General features: G+C 39.2%; 1 protein-coding gene across 5 annotated transcripts in view; it reads left to right on the forward strand.

Moving 5' to 3' along the window:
* Window positions 1-18711, forward strand: part of Itprid1 (ITPR interacting domain containing 1) — a 173454-nt gene that overhangs the window by 81067 nt on the left and 73676 nt on the right. For all 5 annotated transcript variants that reach the window (XM_017321524.2, XM_006505946.4, XM_006505949.4 and 2 more), the window contains exons 6-9: window positions 643-729; window positions 2663-2865; window positions 11309-11895; window positions 15083-15140. In XM_017321524.2, coding sequence (XP_017177013.1) covers window positions 643-729; window positions 2663-2865; window positions 11309-11895; window positions 15083-15140 — 935 coding nt within the window. The remainder of the gene's footprint in view (window positions 1-642; window positions 730-2662; window positions 2866-11308; window positions 11896-15082; window positions 15141-18711) is intronic.

An 18711-nucleotide genomic window follows, 5' to 3' on the forward strand; every position in this document is an offset into this window, starting at 1 on the left:
ATTGTATGCCAACTGTCTAATATGATCCATGATATGCCTGAGCTACATAAAATAGAATTGTATTATAATACAGTTCAATTTTCTTTGGAAGTGCTTTAAAATGTTTTGCAATAGAGGTATACTAAATATGGTGATTCTCATTGTCTTGGGTAGTAAGGGACTTCATTACTATTGCATATGGTTGGCCATGGGGGACTCTGGGGACACAGGTTAGAGACTGTTAGCCATGTACTGTGAAATCCTTCTTCATTTTGAGAAATGACGTGGAGTACCTCCAGTGGTTGTTTGCTGTAAATCTTTCATCACATAATATTAACTTCTTCCCTCAAGTCGGAGCCTGGCAAAGCTGTGTTCCAGAATGGTCCCCCAATGATTTGCCATCTGTCAAGAGTGAGACATTCTGTCACCTTTATAAACACTCACAGTCACCTAACACTTAAATTCTCACACATTCTAGAACAATGCTCAGAAAGGAGGAGCACCCCTCTGCTACACACACTGCCTCCTTCCAAGGTGCGCCCACTGTGGGGTTATTAGAAACAGGAGGAAACAAAAATGATTTCTTGAGAAAGGACATCGTCCCAATGACCTTCTGGGAGAATCTAAACAATATGACTCATCTTTGATCCCCTTGTCTTCTAGATCTCTACATCAGTTCTCAGAGACTCCTACCCTGTCCAGAGGGACTAGTTTCAACTCGTGTTATTCCACCACAGGTGTACCTCAAAGGTATGTGATTTCCAGGAACTTTCATCAAGATAGATGATTCAGCTCAACAATTGGCTTTGTTAAATTAAAAATATCTACTTGAGAAATACTTGTTAAATTAAAGGATGAGAGGGAGAACAAAGGAATTCCAAATCCTATTTTTAAGAGTACATTTAAAAAGGCAGTGAAGTTGGAAAGGAGATTAACTGTCTGTCACTGGGAAATATCTGATAAATAACCATATATATATATATATATATATATATATATATATATATATATATATATATATATATAGTTGCTGCAATTTCATTTGTTGACAAAACAAGTAGGGTGTATAAGAACTGCAACTCTACCCATTAGAACTATCACTGAGTTATATTTTAAGACAACTATAAGCTGTAAAAAAGATACAGAGACCACATTATTATTGACAAGAATAACAGGTAAAATTTATAAAACATGTCTAAGATCTGGAGAGAGACCCCTGGACTTAGTGGGAGCAGGGTAAGGACTTAGAACAAAGATTTACATGAAATGATTTACTTTCTAAAAGGTACATTTGTTTCATTTATTTCCTGTGCTATTAAATATATTGCAAGTTAATGATATTTTTATAATGATTCAATAATATGTTTAGTGACAAGCCAATCAATATTCATATTGATATCCATGACACTGTACCCTTTGGAAGTCAGGGACAGTCTTTGTTTACTTTGTGTTGTACCTTGCCCCAGAGCTTAGAGTACTACAGATGTTCAAAAAAGATTAGTAAGAATAGACTGAATAAAGATTTATACAGTGGGGCCAATAGATAATAAATTAAATTTTCATGTAGAATTTAGGATTCTCTCCAAACTAATTACTCATTCGAACCTTCTTTATATCAATTTGTCCATGGCATACAACCAACTGATTGTCACTGCAGCCTTCCAAATCATTTTAATGATTAAGGTATCCTAGCCAAAGCCATTTAGACCCCTCAATGAGGGTTCCTAGCCTGCCTTTTTGTCTCTGATTGAGTCAGAAGGCAAACCATCAAATCTGTAAGTGACATTAGAAATTGTGAACATGATACAAGCCCAAGGGAAGGGGGCTTGCCCAGGGGACTAATGAGACTGAAGCTCCAGAGAGAAAATTATCTAATTTTCTGTGTCCCGAGCAAGCTTTTGAGAGTACCATGGGAAGTAAAGGCAAGCAGAACCCTTCACGAAACACAAGAAAACCCTCTGAAACCTTTTGAGAAATCTCAGTTCCCACAGCATTTGGAAGGTCAAACACCAGAAACTTTGAGTGAGAAATGAGTTGGTATATATAAAATTTCTAGACAATTTATTCTTAATTTCTGTACCAACACAGACTAGAACTATTTAACGAAAGGATTTGTTGTTTTTGGCCAAGTCAAGACAAAATATAAAGAAACAAAAACCAGAACATATTCTAACCCTACCTAGTGATTTGAAAATGTTATTTGGAAATGTTGAACCTATGGTGTGCATTCAGTAATATCCTTGTCAGATTGGTGTAGCTAAGGATGCCCCAGACTGATACTTACAACAAAAATTCTTTGGGTATCCACTTCCAGGTTGTTGGTGATATTGTGTGTTCTATTTCCTTGATTGCTATCAGACATTGTTTTAAGGTGATTGCCCGTGTGCTATGACTTCCACTCCCTACTCTTTCTGCCCTGTCCGATTTAACACTTGCACAGTAGGAAAGGAAAACCAGATGGATAAGCTCATAGTTTTGTTTGTAAAGCACAGGCACTTGTTGGTAGGTTGGGTATCTGACTGGCTTCGAAGTGAGCTGTGTGAGAGTTGTAGTGAACTCAGCATCTGTTTGTCTCTTCAAATTTCTCTTCCACTCAAATTCTGGAAGACTGGGTAAGAAGAATAAAATGGGCTATGGATAAATGGGCTGTTATACATAAAGATATTCTTATTTTTAATCTCAGCATTCCTGAATGGCTGGAATTTTGGGAAAAAGATCCAGTGGAGATTCTCTTGGACTTGGGGTTTGGTGCTGATGAACCAGATATCTGCACACAAATCCCAGCCCGGTTCCTTGGCTATAGCTCAGCAGCCAGAGGAATTAACATCCATGTTTTTCTTGAAGCACAGAAGCAGCGGATGGACTTTGAGAACCCTGACTTATATGGTAAGTGGGAGCTGGTGGCATTGCATCTCAACACTTGGCACTGAGTACTGGGGAGGGCCACAGTATTTGACAGATTAGGCTACTGTTTACTTGTGATACCACTCAACCCCAAGGGACTTGAAACAGGAAAAATTGACTTCTCAATCCCTCTTTGATTATCTACCATGGTTTGCTATGTATATTTAGAAGCAAGACTGATCTGCCCCACAGTGTCACTGAAGGATTTGCCCTGTATCTACCACAATCTTGGAGTATCACCAGTTGCAATGGCAGGGGAAATGTGGGAATGGGAAATTATACATCACAGGTCTTCTCAGATGTCATTGGCCAAAACAAGTCACATGACTTCCTAACTCCAAGGCAGTGGAATGCACAATCCTGTGTAAGCCCAAAGGTGAAACACTCTCATGGGTAACACTACTCTAGCCACTCCCCAAGAGACAGCCCAGCCTGCTTATCATGAAGCTTTGAGTGAAATCTTCTCAATTAGAGGCTGCTTAGACTGCTGCTATCTATGCCTTGAGATGCAGGAGGTAGCTACTCACCACTCATATCTTAGTGAACTGTGGATTAACTATATTTAGTTCTTATTTCCAGTGTGTACTGCCCATGTTTCGCTAGCTTGTGGCCAGTAGAATACCTACCACTAAGGTATCTCAGCAGATTCTCTTGGAGAACATGTACTTGAGCAAATAAATTGAAAGACAGAAACCTAGTAGTAAGCAATTTATTTGCCACAGGGTTGATTGACAGTCCTCAGGGTAAACTATTTACAACAGGGTTGATTGACAGTCCTTGGGCTCCTAGAGGGAAGGTAGTACAACTTTTTCAAACTCATTTAGATGTGAGCCACTCTCAGATCAACAAGGTACACTTCCATGGATTACATAAAAGAGTTTGAGAAAATCTAGATGAGAAGTTACAAAATTATGATTCTGAAATAAGTTCTTTTTTCATATTTTTATTGGATATTTTATTTATTTACATTTCAAATGTCATCCTCTTTCCTGGTTTCCCCTCCAAAAACCCCCTATCCCATCCTGCCTCCCCCTGCTCTATGAGGGTGCTCCCCCAACCCACATACCCACTCCTGCCTCTCTGCCCTGGCATTCCTCTACAATGGGGCATCAAGCCTTCCTGAGATGAAGGGCATCTTCTTCCATTAATGTCCAACAAGGACATCCTCTGCTATGGGTCCCTCCATGTGTTCTGTTCTATTGATCTACCTTCCTGTCACTGTACCAATATCATGCAGGGTTTTTTTTTTAAATCACTATTGCTCTGTAATACAGCTTGAGGTCAAGGATGGTGATTCCCCCAGAAGTTCTTTTATTGTTGAGAATAGTTTCTGCTATCCTGTTTTGTTTTTGTTGTTGTTGTTGCTGTTGCTGTTATTCCAGCTGACTTTGAAAATTGTTCTTTCTAACTCTATGAAGAATTGAGTTGGAATTTTGATGGGATTACATTGAATCTGTAGATTGCTTTTGGCAAGATAGTCATTTTTGTATATTAATTCTGCCAATCCATGAGCATGGGAAATCTTTCTATATTCTGAGATCTTCTTGGATTTCTTTCTTCAGAGACTTGAAGTTCTTGTCATACAGATCTTTCACTTGGTTGGTTTAGAGTCACTATTATTTGTGATTATAAGTTCTCCAAAAGTTAAGTCAATTAAAAGGAAGAATTTTCTCAAATAGTTTTCTAAAAAATACTTCTCTTGGATTTCTCAGTTTACTCTCTCTCTCTCTCTCTCTCTCTCTCTCTCTCTCTCTCTCTCTCTCTCTCTCCCTCCATGTGTGTGTGTGTGTGTGTGTAAAATGGTTCTCAAAATCTCAGGAGTTAGTTTTTTAAGACTATGTGATCCTGTGAATGCTTTGATGTGTTCTTCTTACTTGTAGAAAGAGTTAAACACAGTCTCTCCTCCTTCCAAAAATGAAGTTCCTTCATCAATTTTCTATTTCTAGAAAATATCTAGATTTAGGTAGGCATTTTATAAATGAAATTGATATGTTGATTATAGAAAATCCAGGGCTGGGCCTTTGGTCCTGGAGTGGCTGACTTGTTTTTATTTCTCTTGCATTGCACAAGTATACTAGTACTTCAATAATGCTAAGAAGGTCAAATGTAAATAGGCAAGAGCTATGTTAGTTGGATACTAAAGACAGAACTGAAAAGAACGTCTCATTCAAATTTAGAGCAGAGGGTTTAAACTGGAAAGTAAAATCAGTTAATCTGCCCACGGGCCAACATAAAATGCTAATTCATGCTCAAGACAGTTGTTCTCTGAGTCGACTGAACCAAATAAATCAGTAGGTTTGTCTTAGCTGAATACAAACTTTTTATGAGATTATGGAAGGCAATCATAAAAGCAACTGTGTGTATTATAGTTCATGAAAGTGATGATAGTTCCTATAAGCTTAACATAGGGGAAGAATGTAATGAGAATTATCTGGAAAGATAAGAATTCCTCTAAAGGTCTTGAAAGAATTTCACTGTGGTCTGTGAAATGTTCACCAGTTCTTCAAAGCTGAAGGATGATTAGCTGATAGTTCTCCTTTCATATGAAAGAAACAGGTGAGCACAGGATGTGGTTAGGGAAGGCTGGAGAGACTGCTATGTGTGTCCAGACAGAATGGAGGGCAGCATCCATGATTTGCTATCTTCCTTGTCAACTTAACTATATTATTAGAGCACATATCCACTGTGCTGATACTGTGGCAAAACTTCTATGTCTGTTCCAGAGAGGCTGTTGAAGAGAGGCTGAACTTAACCATGATGAACTAATTAGAATGTTAGAGGAGATTTCAAAGCAGACAAGTATCATGCTCATGTATAGTTATTGCTATTTGTTTCTAGAAAAATGTATAACAAAAACTGAGCAAGATGTTAACAAGAATGTCTAGAAGTTAGTTAGCCCAGAAATCTATGGAAAGATGGAGTGGAGATCACAACTGCTGAGACAATTGAAGCCATTAGAAGAAACCAAATACTTTGCATCAAAATAATAGAAAAGACCTATTGAAGGCATCTCAAGAATTGGCCTACAGCTGAAGAGATGCTCAGTGGGCAAAGCTCTTGATAGGCAAGTGAGAAAACTTGAGGTTGGACTCCCAAACCCCATGAAAACAATAGGTGAGAACTGAGAAGACACTTAAGTTGTGTTTGCCACATAAGTTAGCAGTGAAGGGTGAGGCCCTTTGAGTCCCTCTTCCATCCATCCATGACCATTGAAGGGCACATTCTTTTTTTAATATTTTTTATTACATATTTTCCTCAATTACATTTCCAATGCTATACCAAAAGTCCCCCATACCCTCCCCCCCCACTTCCCTACCCACCCATTCCCATTTTTTTTTTGGCCCTGGCGTTCCCCTATACTGGGGCATATACAGTTTGCGTGTCCAATGGGCCTCTCTTTCCAGTGATGGCCGACTAGGCCATCTTTTGAAACATATGCAGCTAGAGTCAAGAGATCCAGGGTACTGGTTAGTTCATAATGTTGTTCCACCTATAGGGTTGCAGATCCCTTTAGCTCCTTGGGTACTTTCTCTAGCTCCTCCATTGGGAGCCCTGTGATCTATCCAATAGCTGACTGTGAGCATCCACTTCTGTGTTTGCTAGGCCCCGGCATAGTCTCACAAGAGACAGCTACATCTGGGTCCTTTCGATGAAATCTTGCTAGTGTATGCAATGGTGTCAGCGTTTGGAAGCTGATTATGGGGTGGATCCCTGGATATGGCAGTCTCTAGATGGTTCATTCTTTCGTCTCAGCTCCAAACTTTGTCTCTGTAACTCCTTCCATGGGTGTTTTGTTCCCAATTCTAAGGAGGGGCATAGTGTCCACACTTCAGTCTTCATTCTTCTTGAGTTTCATGTGTTTAGCAAATTGTATCTTATATCTTGGGTATCCTAGGTTTGGGGCTAATATCCACTTATCAGTGAGTACATATTGTGTGAGTTCCTTTGTGAATGTGTTACCTCACTCAGGATGATGCCCTCCAGGTCCATCCATTTGCCTAGGAATTTCATAAATTCATTCTTTTTAATAGCAGAGTAGTACTCCATTGTGTAAATGTACCACATTTTCTGTATCCATTCCTCTGTTGAGGGGCATCTGGGTTCTTTCCAGCTTCTGGCTATTATAAATAAGGCTGCTATGAACATAGTGGAGCATGTGTCCTTCTTACTGGTTGGGACATCTTCTGGGTATATGCCCAGGAGAGGTATTGCTGGATCTTCTGGTCGTTCTATGTCCAATTTTCTGAGGAACCGCCAGACTGATTTCCAGAGTGGTTGTACAAGCCTGCAATCCCACCAACAATGGAGGAGTGTTCCTCTTTCTCCACATCCTCGCCAGCATCTGCTGTCACCTGAATTTTTGATTTTAGCCATTCTGACTGGTGTGAGGTGGAATCTCAGGGTTGTTTTGATTTGCATTTCCCTGATGATTAAGGATGTTGAACATTTTTTCAGGTGCTTCTCTGCTTCTCTGTATTCCTCAGGTGAGAATTCTTTGTTCAGTTCTGAGCCCAATTTTTTAATGGGGTTATTTGAATTTCTGAAGTCCACCTTCTTGAGTTCTTTATATATGTTGTATATTAGTCCCCTATCTGATTTAGGATAGGTAAAGATCCTTCCCAATCTGTTGGTGGTCTTTTTGTCTTATTGATGGTGTCTTTTGCCTTGCAGAAGCTTTGAAGTTTCATGAGGTCCCATTTGTCAATTCTCTATCTTACAGCACAAGCCATTGCTGTTCTATTCAGGAATTTTTCCCCTGTGAAGGGCACATTCTTATTTCAAAGTAAAGCCTGGGATGTCAGGCAATTTGCAGAGTTAGGTTTTCTAGAGGTAGGTACTGAGAGGACAATGTCTATAGCTATGAAAGGGAAGCCAAAATGCAAGAAACCCCAGAAGTTAGAGATCCAGCCACATGGAACATCTGTCATGTAAAGCCACAGTCAAAGAGCAGAGCAATACCCAGAAAGAGGCCACATAGGCTGGAAATAATAAGGTCAAAGCAGCCAGGCTTTATCAATGCACTGTAGTTCCCATTATGCCGATCTGTGCCCTGGAGGTTATCATTGAGCCACAGGACTTAAGGTTTTTTCTCTTGGATTTCATCCTTGCTTTGATCTCATCCCATTGTTCTAGGATTCCATCTTTCCCCCCTTGGAATTCAGGATATTTATTCTAGCTCATCATGTTTGAGAAATGTAGAAACTATTTCTGATCTTACATGGTCTGACTCTTCAGAGGAGACTTTGAACTCGCACTTTTGAGCTGTTTACACTGTTAAGAATGTAGAAACACTTGGAGATGCATTTATACATGAGTCATCCATAAGTGTTTGAGGGCCAGATGTGGAATGCAGTGATTTAATGAGAGATATGTGGGTGGCAAGGTAACAGGGGTATATTTGTTATGGTTAACTTTGGCTGTTAACTATATTGAGAAACAAGAAATTAGAAAAGCACACTTCCAGGTATGTCTGCATGCTTTCAGAGAGGATTAACTCTGAAAATGGTGGGGAGATGGTGCTGAATGTGAGTAGCACTGTCCCACAGTTTAATAGAAGGCAGAGAACTTAAATAGAATACAGAGAACAAAGAAATTTCTAGATATTTATGTTTGTATTCATAGATGAATGTTACTGTCTATCTTAAGTAGAGAAGCCATGAATTCCAGAAAATGGTAGTAAATGCAGAAAAGACTCTTGGCTGCACAAGGTGCTGAAAATAGGTGCTCAACCCTAAATAAAACACATAATATTCCCTTTAAGGCTCATGGAACGTTACCCAGATGAGTTTGGAAAAATCGTAAGGACTGGGAAATAAAGAGGGGGGAGTGCAAAAAGCCATCTTTTGGGCAAAACACAGCCATTGCAACCTTGAACTCATAGCATGTCTGCCATGACTAGGTGTGCATAAGAATGTGCCCCTCAACAGTCAGGTATGGATGGAAGAGGGACTCAAAGGGCATCACTCACCCTTCACGGCTAACTATTATGCTACTGACATATTCAGGAAGAGAGGAAGTCACTGCCTTCAGTTGCATACCACTGGCAACTCCTTCAGGCTCCATTCCGATGCTCACACAGATAGCACTAATTAAGGGCTACACAAATCAAGTGTTATAGATCTGGAAAATGGACTTTTAGATATGGGCCAAGGGATAGGATAGGGATATGGAACGATAGGAATGGGAAAGAGATCCATCCCATAATCAGCCACCAAACGCAGATACTATTGCATACACCAGCAAGATTTTGCTGAAAGGACCCTGGTATAGCTGTCTCTTGTGAGGCTATGCCAGTGCCTGGCAAACACAGAAGTGGATGCTCACAGTCAGCTATTGGAAGGAACACAGGGCCCCCAATGGAGGAGCTAGAGAAAGTACCCAAGGAGCTGAAGGGATCTGCAACCTTATAGGTGGAACAACAATATGAACTAACCAGTACCCCCAGAGCTCATGTCTCTAGCTGCATATGTATCAGAAGATGGCCTAGTTGGCCATCATTGGGAAGAGAGGCCCCTTGGTCTTGCAAACTTTATATGCCCCAGTACGGGGAATACCAGGGCCAAGAAGTGGGAGTATGTGGATAGGGGAGCAGGAAGGGGAGGGTATAGGGGACTTTCAGGATAGCATTTGAAATGTAAATGAAGTAAATACCTAATAAAATATTGGGAAAGAAAAGAGGGGAGGAGGAGAGTAACCAGAATACATTAAATATATGTATGGAATAGTCAGAGAACTAAATTAATAAAAAATACGGAAAAAAGAAAGCCCACTAGCTCAGGTATACATATTTCCTGTCCTTCCCTTTTTATCCGTGATGATGTGGGCTGTCATACTCTGCCACACCCTCCTCACTACGATTAACTGAAACCTCTAAAAACATGAATAAAAAAGCTTTCTCCTGAAAGCTTTTCTTTCAAGTATTTGGTCATAGTAGTGAGAAAATGTGATATATAGCATGTCTCTGACCAACTATGTGTGCTTTTACCATTATCAAGTAATATAATCTTCATGCTAGCATTGGGGCTTGGTGAAGCCATACTAAAAAAGTAAAAGCCCTTGGTTTTCTGTCACCATAGCTTTATTTTAACAATGTAAAAAAGAACCCACCTCGCCATGGCATCATATGCCTAAATTATCTCTTACTTCATGAGGTCACCCTATAAATCTAATTAAGACAGTAATTTTATATATTGACAGATTATTAAGGCATATTAAGATACTATATATTATGAAGAAAGACTAACAAATTGAAAATATGATTCATTTTGAAAGCAAATAAGATTCTTCATTATTTACTGTTTGTTTCTTGAAAGGATGAAAACAATATGGTGCCTTTTAATAACTTTAATAGCCAATCTTTGTTTAATGTTGTCTATTTACATGTTTGCTTTGATGTACATCACAGCTATGAGAGACATATAGACAGCCACAATTAAGAAAGTTAAAAAATAAATCCATGAGCATTTACTATGTTTGGCATGGAATTAAACCCTGCATGTGTATTAATTCATGCATAATGGGGTCAAACTTACAGTGATGGCTAACCAGGGGCTTGTAACCAGGCCTCCTGATTCCACATGCTATTCCACACTTGGGTAATGAATATGGTAGGCATGAAAATGAGACAACTACTGAATGAAGCCAGGGAAAGAAGACTTAGGCAACATCATAATAAGAGCCTGAGATATTGCTTTAGAATGTATTTTATCATTTGCAATAGTATGGATGGATATTGGTACTTTGTCCACTAGGACAGCACTATGCCACTAAGCAAATCCTCAGCCCTAGAGCTTATCTTTTGACATTTGATATTTTACACATAAACATACAGAGTCACATATCTCTAGGGTTTTAAATGAATTAGCATGTAACAACTATGTTATATATGAACCTATGAAGTTATGTGTATCCAACTCAGTTTAAAAGCTATCAGCTTTCCTCATGATAGAGTGACTACTTGGTGGGTAGGTGTCCCATCTTCAGAGAGAGGGAGTTTTAACAGCCTTCATCAACTTGGAAAAGCACATTATCCATTCTACAAGCTTGTTTCTCTTCTTTTTTAAAATTTATTTATTCTTTAGGGTTTTTTTGTTTGTTTTTACAGTCCAGACTTTATCCCCCCTCCCAGTCCACTCTCTGTCTATTCCACATCCTTTTCTTCTTACATTTATTTTACTTACTGTATGTGTGCCTGTGTACATTCCACACACGTGGAGGCTAGAGGACAACTTGTGGGAGCTGGTTTACCATGTGGATTCCATGGATGAAAGTAAAATCTTTGGAATTAACTACAGACAGCTTTACCTGCTAAGTGATGTCAGTGTCCTCCATTATTTAGTTCTTACTATATTATTTACGGCATCAAAGTAGTTTAATGGCAAAAAAAAAACCTATTGTAAAAATTCTATGTTCCTATATTTTTCAGGTCGGTTCCAACAGTTGGAAATCCTGGATCATGTGACCAATGCCTTCTCTTCTTTGCTGGATGGTGTTAAAACCCAACAGAACCAACATGAAGAAAAAGCTGAAAGACAGGCTATGCAAAATCCTTCATCAAGTGGAGCTAAAGAACATAAGAGAAAAATGAGCCAACTTTTAAAAAGAGCTTCAAGACAGACGAGCAGGATGGATGGTAACCCAGCACTGTCAAAATCATGCAAGACAGAACATGAGATTCCAACTCTGCCAACCAAGCCATGGGATCCTAGAGTGGAGCTACAGGTGGCTTCCATTAGCCATGATGCAAGTCAAATGCTTCCATTAATAGAGTGTGGTTCTGCCCAAGTCCACAATGACTTGTCACCTTGTCCTCCTCTTTGTCCTCCTCCGCATGCTCTTCTGGACAAGCCATGGCCTTGCTCATGCACACTGGCCAAGCAATCTCCTCATACCTGTTTGTCTGAGGGGTCAGTTAGAAGGAGAAACTGGAAGGAGAAATGGAATCACATGGACAGACTCAAGAACTTGTCACACATTGTGAGTAAAGGACCAGATTCCTTTGAAATGGAAGAGGTGAGTGCTGCATCTAGTGCTCAGTTCCCACTGGAATGGCCCACGCTACCATATCTATCTTTTTGCTTTCTTGACCCCATTGATACACTTGATCTCCCAACTCTTTTAGCATTTTACCTTGTGGTTCTGTCTTAGTTAAGATTTTATTGCTGTGAAGAGACACCATGACCAAGGTAATTCTTATAAAGAAAACATTTAATTGGGGCTGGCTTACAGTTTTAGAGGTTTAGTCCATTGTCATCATGGCAGGAAGCACGGCAGCATGCAGACAGACATAGTTCTGGAGGAGGAGAGAGTTCTAAATCTTAATGCATAGGCAACAGAAGATATTGTTCCCCTAGGCATAGTTTGATCTTATGTGAATTCAAAGCTCTACCTCCACAGTGACATACTTCCTTTAACAAAGCCATACCTCCTCCAATAAGCCACATTTCCTGATAATGCCACTTCCTATGTCCAGGCATTTACATACATAAATCTATGGGGCCATACCTATTAAAACTACCATAGGTTCCAAATTCAATTTAGTCTGAGACAGTTAAAGTCATTTTAGTAGCTTCACACAGAACTAAACTAGGATGAAACCAGCCTTAGTTATTTTTCTATTACTGTGTCAAGATACCACTATGAAGGCAATTATAGGAGAAACAGTTCATTCAGAGACTTACAGTTTGGGATGATAAACCCACGATTATCATGGACAGGAAGGAGCATGGCAGTAAGCAAGCAGTCATGAGAGCTTACATCCTGAACCATGAGAGCTTACATCCTGATCCACAGGCACTCTACAAGGAGAGCTAACTGAGAATGGCCTAGAATTTTGAAACCTCAAAGCCTACGCCCAGTGACACACCTATATCTATAAAACCACACCTCTTAATCCTTCCCAAAGAGTTCCTACAACTGGGAATCTACAGGGTCATTCTCAAACACCACACGGATCCACCTATTTTTTCTTATTCACAACTGAATTTGAGTAATCTCTTACTTTGCTTTTACTCTATTTTTTATTACATATCTCAATGTGGTTTTTATCTACCTTCTATCCACAATACACCTTCTTTAAGGGGTCAGTTCAATTACTCCAACTCAGTGATAGTTGAATCCAAATTTCCCTCTCCGTTTGTTCTTAAAGCCCCATCATGGAGACCTAGTGAAAAGATGTGTGTATCGGTTGCCACTTCTGTGCTGAACTCCTGACAGCATCAAGACCAAAGAAAGTGTTCAGAAATGCTTGCCAAAATGTGTCATGCAATATCTTTAATAAAACACTAAGAGTGCAGTGAGGGCTTGGAATTTGGGGAGTTAGTTTTCTTTATGTACTTGTGTCCGGGATTATTGATATTTATATATGATGGCCCTGTTTTCCCTGTGTTCTCTAATTCTTCAGTCTTACTTCTCTCATTCATATTAATTTGCATTTTATTCTGATATCTCCTTTTGTGTTTAGTTGGTTTTGTGTGTGTGTGTGTGTGTGTGTGTGTGTACATTGTGTGTCTGCGTATGTGTGTATGTGTATGTATGTGTGTGTGTCTGTGTGTGCATGTGCTTGTATTGATAATGGAAAATAGAATGGGACATGAACTTATTGATAACTTATTTCATTTAATGCTATAGAATGAGAAAAGGCAGCCTAGGGAGACTGCATATTAAAAAATGAGCCAATGTCAGGATTAGTAGCAAATCTAAACATTTAATTTCAAGAATTAAAATGTGTAAAATGGCAGGTTTTTTGAGAGCAAGCAATTTTTTGGTATTAAATGATAACCAATATTCATAACTAATCTGGACAATCGAGTTTAACTAGGGTTGGTTAAAGTCTTTGAAGACAATCTATCATGTTTTCCTCCAATCCTATTGAATGTTGCTTTTGGCAGTATTTGGCTTGACTACGAAAACTATACTCCCTACAAAAATTATACACATATTTTTAATGCAAAGGGCAACATATTCTGTGTTTAAGTCTACTAAGTAGAATTGAGTCAGTTTCTTTCTTTTTACATTACCAAGCATATTAAATGAATTTCATAGTTATGAAATTCATGCAGTTATGTTACATGACAGATGCTTTTTTATATTCATGATCAATAATCTTTATCCTTCCTTCCTTTGTGAATGGACTATGTATTACAGAAAACACATATGAGGCCACCAGTATTATTGTTAGTTGGCATTTTTATTGGATGCAGACTGCCTCTTTATTTAATCTTTACTGACTTTTAAAACTAATAACAATGGATCATGTAGGAAGGTTACACATGGCATTTATATTAAATTGTTGCACTCTTTTCTTTCTTGTTTTTTTTTTTTTCTAACTGAAAAAAATGTGCTTTGCAGCATAGCAGATTGACTTTTCTTCATGATAATGATGTGGAAAGAGAGTTTTCTCATTACATTTAAAAATGTGATAAAGCACATTGGTTTGATCTACTGAAACCAGCAAAAGGAATGCTGGGGAAGTGCATCTAATCAGCTCTCAGTATAAGAGACTGCTTCTGAATCCTCAAGTGAAAACTTTGACTTCATGACTATATCCTAAAAAGTGAGCTAAACCTAAATCCTATAAAGAAATAGTCCAAAATGTCAACAGTATTTTCACTATATGAAGCTCTATATGGTGACACACTTCTACAGTAAGCAGTGTTACTGTCTAAAGGTGATAGTTGCTGCTTTGTTTTAGCAATAGCTTGGTCATCATTCATAGAATATTATTTATTACTCTCCAAAATATTTCAAAAATAAACTCTGCTCCCTCAATATAGAATTAATCTTGTGTGTGTGTGTGTGTGTGTGTGTGAATATGTAGCAGCTACATTATCTCAAATTACTGTGCATAAGCTTTTCAAGCAATACTAGCTTTCTCACATATATTTAATATTCTTCAATAGCAAAAGGAGTTCTAATTCACAACTTCCAAAAAGAAGAAGCCTTGATCCTCTCATCCAGAAGTGACCCTCCCCTCCCATAAACTCTTTTAATTCGCTGAGTCTTTTTTGTGGACATCTCATGCCTCCTTCTCTCCTCCATCTCCTCCTCCTCCTTTTCCCAGAAGTCCATTATCTATCCCCATCAATTTATGTTTATTCCTCTGCACGGTTATCAGTTGATAATTATTGCTTATTGGTTAAATAAAGTGAATGTGTCATGAAAATATTTCTAGTGAAATTGATGTATTTTGACATCTTAGGTCCAGAGCTTTGAAGAAGACACTGGCAACCCTCTTATCCTGACATCAGGAATTGTAGGTAAGGATTCAATAGTAGATATGGTTTCATTAGTGATCGTTCAGGGACAGAATGAAATAGCCAATGCTTAGCTCAGTTAAAATATATGGAGATTCATTGTGACAATGAATTCCAATCCATTTCTATAGCGTTTGAGCTGCAATGTAAATATATGTGTAAATTTTAAAATACTTTTCAGGAAAGTATTCCCTTTCCCTGTGGTTGTTGTGTGGTTTGTCGAGCTGGCTCTATGAGCCGTGTGTAAGAGAATGGATTTACCATCTGAGACTGAATGGGCGTTTTCCTCTCCTACTGTCTGGGGCTGATTGTTGCACAAGTCATGCCATTTTACAGGGCTCAGTTTTTTCCCACAAATAATAAAGAAATCAGTGCGAATAATTTTAATGTTTCCTACTAACACTTGCATTTTAAATTGTTTGTAACCTCATGTCAGATTCTTCATGGACAGAAATTGCCAGGGTGCAGCTTTCCTGGCCTTCTCTTGGGATGTACATTCTAGAGTAGAGAGTGAGCCTTGCTTTGTTCTTGTTTCTTATCCCCCCCAGTTACAGCACTCACAGCTGCCATGATCCTTCAGTGAAGCTGGAAGCAGGCAGAGATTAGTCAAGCAAAATAGAGCAGATGAAGCTAGTGTGTTTCCTGGAAGAAAATATGCAAATTTTAAATTTAATTTAGTGTGGTGTCAAACACATCTTTTCCATTACAAAGTGTATGTATGGGTCTCATTTTGCTAAATGCTGTTTAGAAATTATGCATTAGTAATTATAGGGTCCTGCTGATTATATAAATTGTTATCCTGCTCTTCAAGTAATTACCACATAACCTGCACTGAGATTTATAAGACAAAAATAAGCATCTGTTTTCCATCTAATTGAATGCTTCTCAATGAAGCTGGAGGTCCCCTTGTCAAAAGGAACTGCCTTCCTTGACATTCAATTAGGAGGTCTACTGATATCACATAAGCCATCCCAATTATTCCAAAAAGATTACGTGGGAAGTTGAGCAAATTAGGAGACTAAAGTGAGAGAGGTGGTAGTTTGCCTAATAAGAAAAATCTGGACAAGTTGGGTTCTCTCTCTCTCTCTCTCTCTCTCTCTCTCTCTCTCTCTCTCTCTCTCTCTCTCTCTCTCTCTCTCCCCCCTCTCTCTCCCTCTCCCTTTCCCTCCCCCGCTCCCCCTCTATGTCTGTTTGTCTCTCTATCATTTTTTGTCATTTTCCTTAATTTTCAAAACTAGTGTTTTGCCAAAGTATGTTAACATATGTCTGTAATCTCAGGATGTAGGAGGCCAAGGCAGGAGGATGGCAAATTTGAGGCCAGCCTGGGATACCCTGTCTCCAAACAACTGAATAAAAATATGACTACAATCAGAGTTAAAAGAATTGAATAAATGAAGCAAGAAAAGTATCCTGTATCATGTTTATCCTGCATCACATATATACATGCATTTTAAAATAGATTAATTAATCAATTAATTAATTAATTAACATCATAAATGCTGCTCCCTGTCTGGGTCATCAAGTCCCTCTCACCATCTCTCTCACCTTCTCCTTTGAGAAAGTGGGACACCTCCCTTGGTATCCCTCCACCGTGGTGTATCAAGACTTTGCATCCTCTCCTACTGATGTGCCCTGTGGTCATTTCAGCCTGTGTGTGTTCTTTGGTTAGTGATTTAGTCTCTGGGAGCTCCCAGGGGTCCAGGTTTATTGACTCTGTTGGTCTTCCTGTGGGGTTCCCATCTATTTCTGGGTCTTCAATCCATACCACTAATTCTTTTATGAGTGTCACCCAACTCCACCTTATGTTTGGTTGGGGGTATCTGCATCTATTTCTGTCTACTGCTGAGTAGAGCCTCTCAGAGGACAGTTATGTTAGGCTCCTCTTTACAAGTATAGCAGAGTATCATTAATAATGTCAGGGATTGGTGTTTGCCCATGGAATGGGTTTTGAGTTGGGCCAGTTATTGGTTGGCCTTTCCTTTGGTCTCTGTTCCATCCTTGCATTTTTTTTTTTTTTTTTTAGACAGAACTAACTTTGGGTCAGAAGTTTAGTGGGTGTGTTGGTGGACCTATCCTCCTACAGGGGGTCGGATGCACCTAGCTACAGGAGATGCTCTCTTCAGGTCCATGTCCCTACTGTTAGGCATCTCAGCTAAGGTTGCCTACATTGACTCCTGGGAGCCCCTCCTATCCCAGGTCTCTGGGACTTCCTAGAGATCCCCCAACCCCAGACAGCTGCATATTTCCATTCATTCCCCTGGCATACTGGGTCTTTCTCCTGTCTCTCTTTTCACCTGATTTCCCCTCCCCTTCTTCTTCCCCCTCCCATTTCCCTTCTTCCTCCTGCCTCCTATGACTATTTTGTTTCCCCTTCTAAGTGTGATTCAAGCAAACTTGCTTGAGCCTTCCTTCTCTTTTAACTTATTTGGGTCAGGTGGGGTGAATCATGGGTATTCTGTCTCTTATGGCTAATACTCACTTATCAGAGAGTACATGTCATGTGTGTTCTTTTAGGTCTGAATTACCTCATCCAGGATATTTTCTAGTTCTATTTGCCTACAAAATTAATGATGTCCTTGTTTTTATACCTGTATATTCCATTGTGTAAATGAACCATATTTTCTGTATCCACTCTTTGATTGAGGGACATCTTGGTTTGTTTCCAGTTTCTGGCTAATACAAATAAAGCGGCTATGAACATGGTGGAGGAGGACATGCACTTGGGGTATTATGGGGCATCTTTTGAGTATATGCCCAGGAATGGTATAGTTGGATCTTCAGGTAGAAATATTTCCAACTTTCTGAGAACCATCAGATTGATTTCCAGAGTGGTTATTCAAGTTTGCGTTCCCATCAGCAATGGAGAACTGCTCTGCTTTCTCCACATCCTCACCAGCATCTGCTGTCACTTGAGCTTTTGACCTTAGTCATTCTGACTGAGGTAAGGTGGAATCTTAGGGTCTTTATGATTCGCAGTTCTCTTATGACTAAAGATGTTGAGCATTTCTTTGGGTGTTTCTCAGTCATTCAAGATTCCTCTGTTGAGAATTCTCTATTTAGCTCTGTGTCCCATTTTAAAATTGGGTTATTTGGTTTGTTGGAGTTTAACTTCTTGACTTATTTATGTATTTTGGATATTAGCCCTGTGTCAGATGTAGAATTAGTGGAGATTTTTCCCAATCTGTAGGCCGCTGTTTTGTCCTATTGACAGTGTCTTTTGCCTTACAGAACATTTCCAGTTTCATGCGGTTCCATTTGTCAATTGTTGATCTTAGAGCCTGAGTCACTGGTGTTCTGTTCAGGAAGTTGTCTCCTGCACCAGTGCATTCAAGACTCTTCCCACTTTCTCTTCTATCAGGTTTGGTGTATCTGGTTTTATGTTGAAGTCCTTGGTCTATTTGGACTTGGGTTTGGTGTAGGATGATAAATACAGGTTTATTTACATTCTTGTACACGCAGACATTCAGTTAGACTAGCACCAGTTTTTGAAGATGCTTTCTTTTTTCCACTGTATGATTGGGGTCTCTGTCATAAGTCAAGTGTCCAGAGGTGTGTGTGTGTGTGTGTGTGTGTG

Source organism: Mus musculus, chromosome 6 (assembly GCF_000001635.26).
Source record: "Mus musculus strain C57BL/6J chromosome 6, GRCm38.p6 C57BL/6J".
Lineage (NCBI taxonomy): Eukaryota > Metazoa > Chordata > Mammalia > Rodentia > Muridae > Mus > Mus musculus.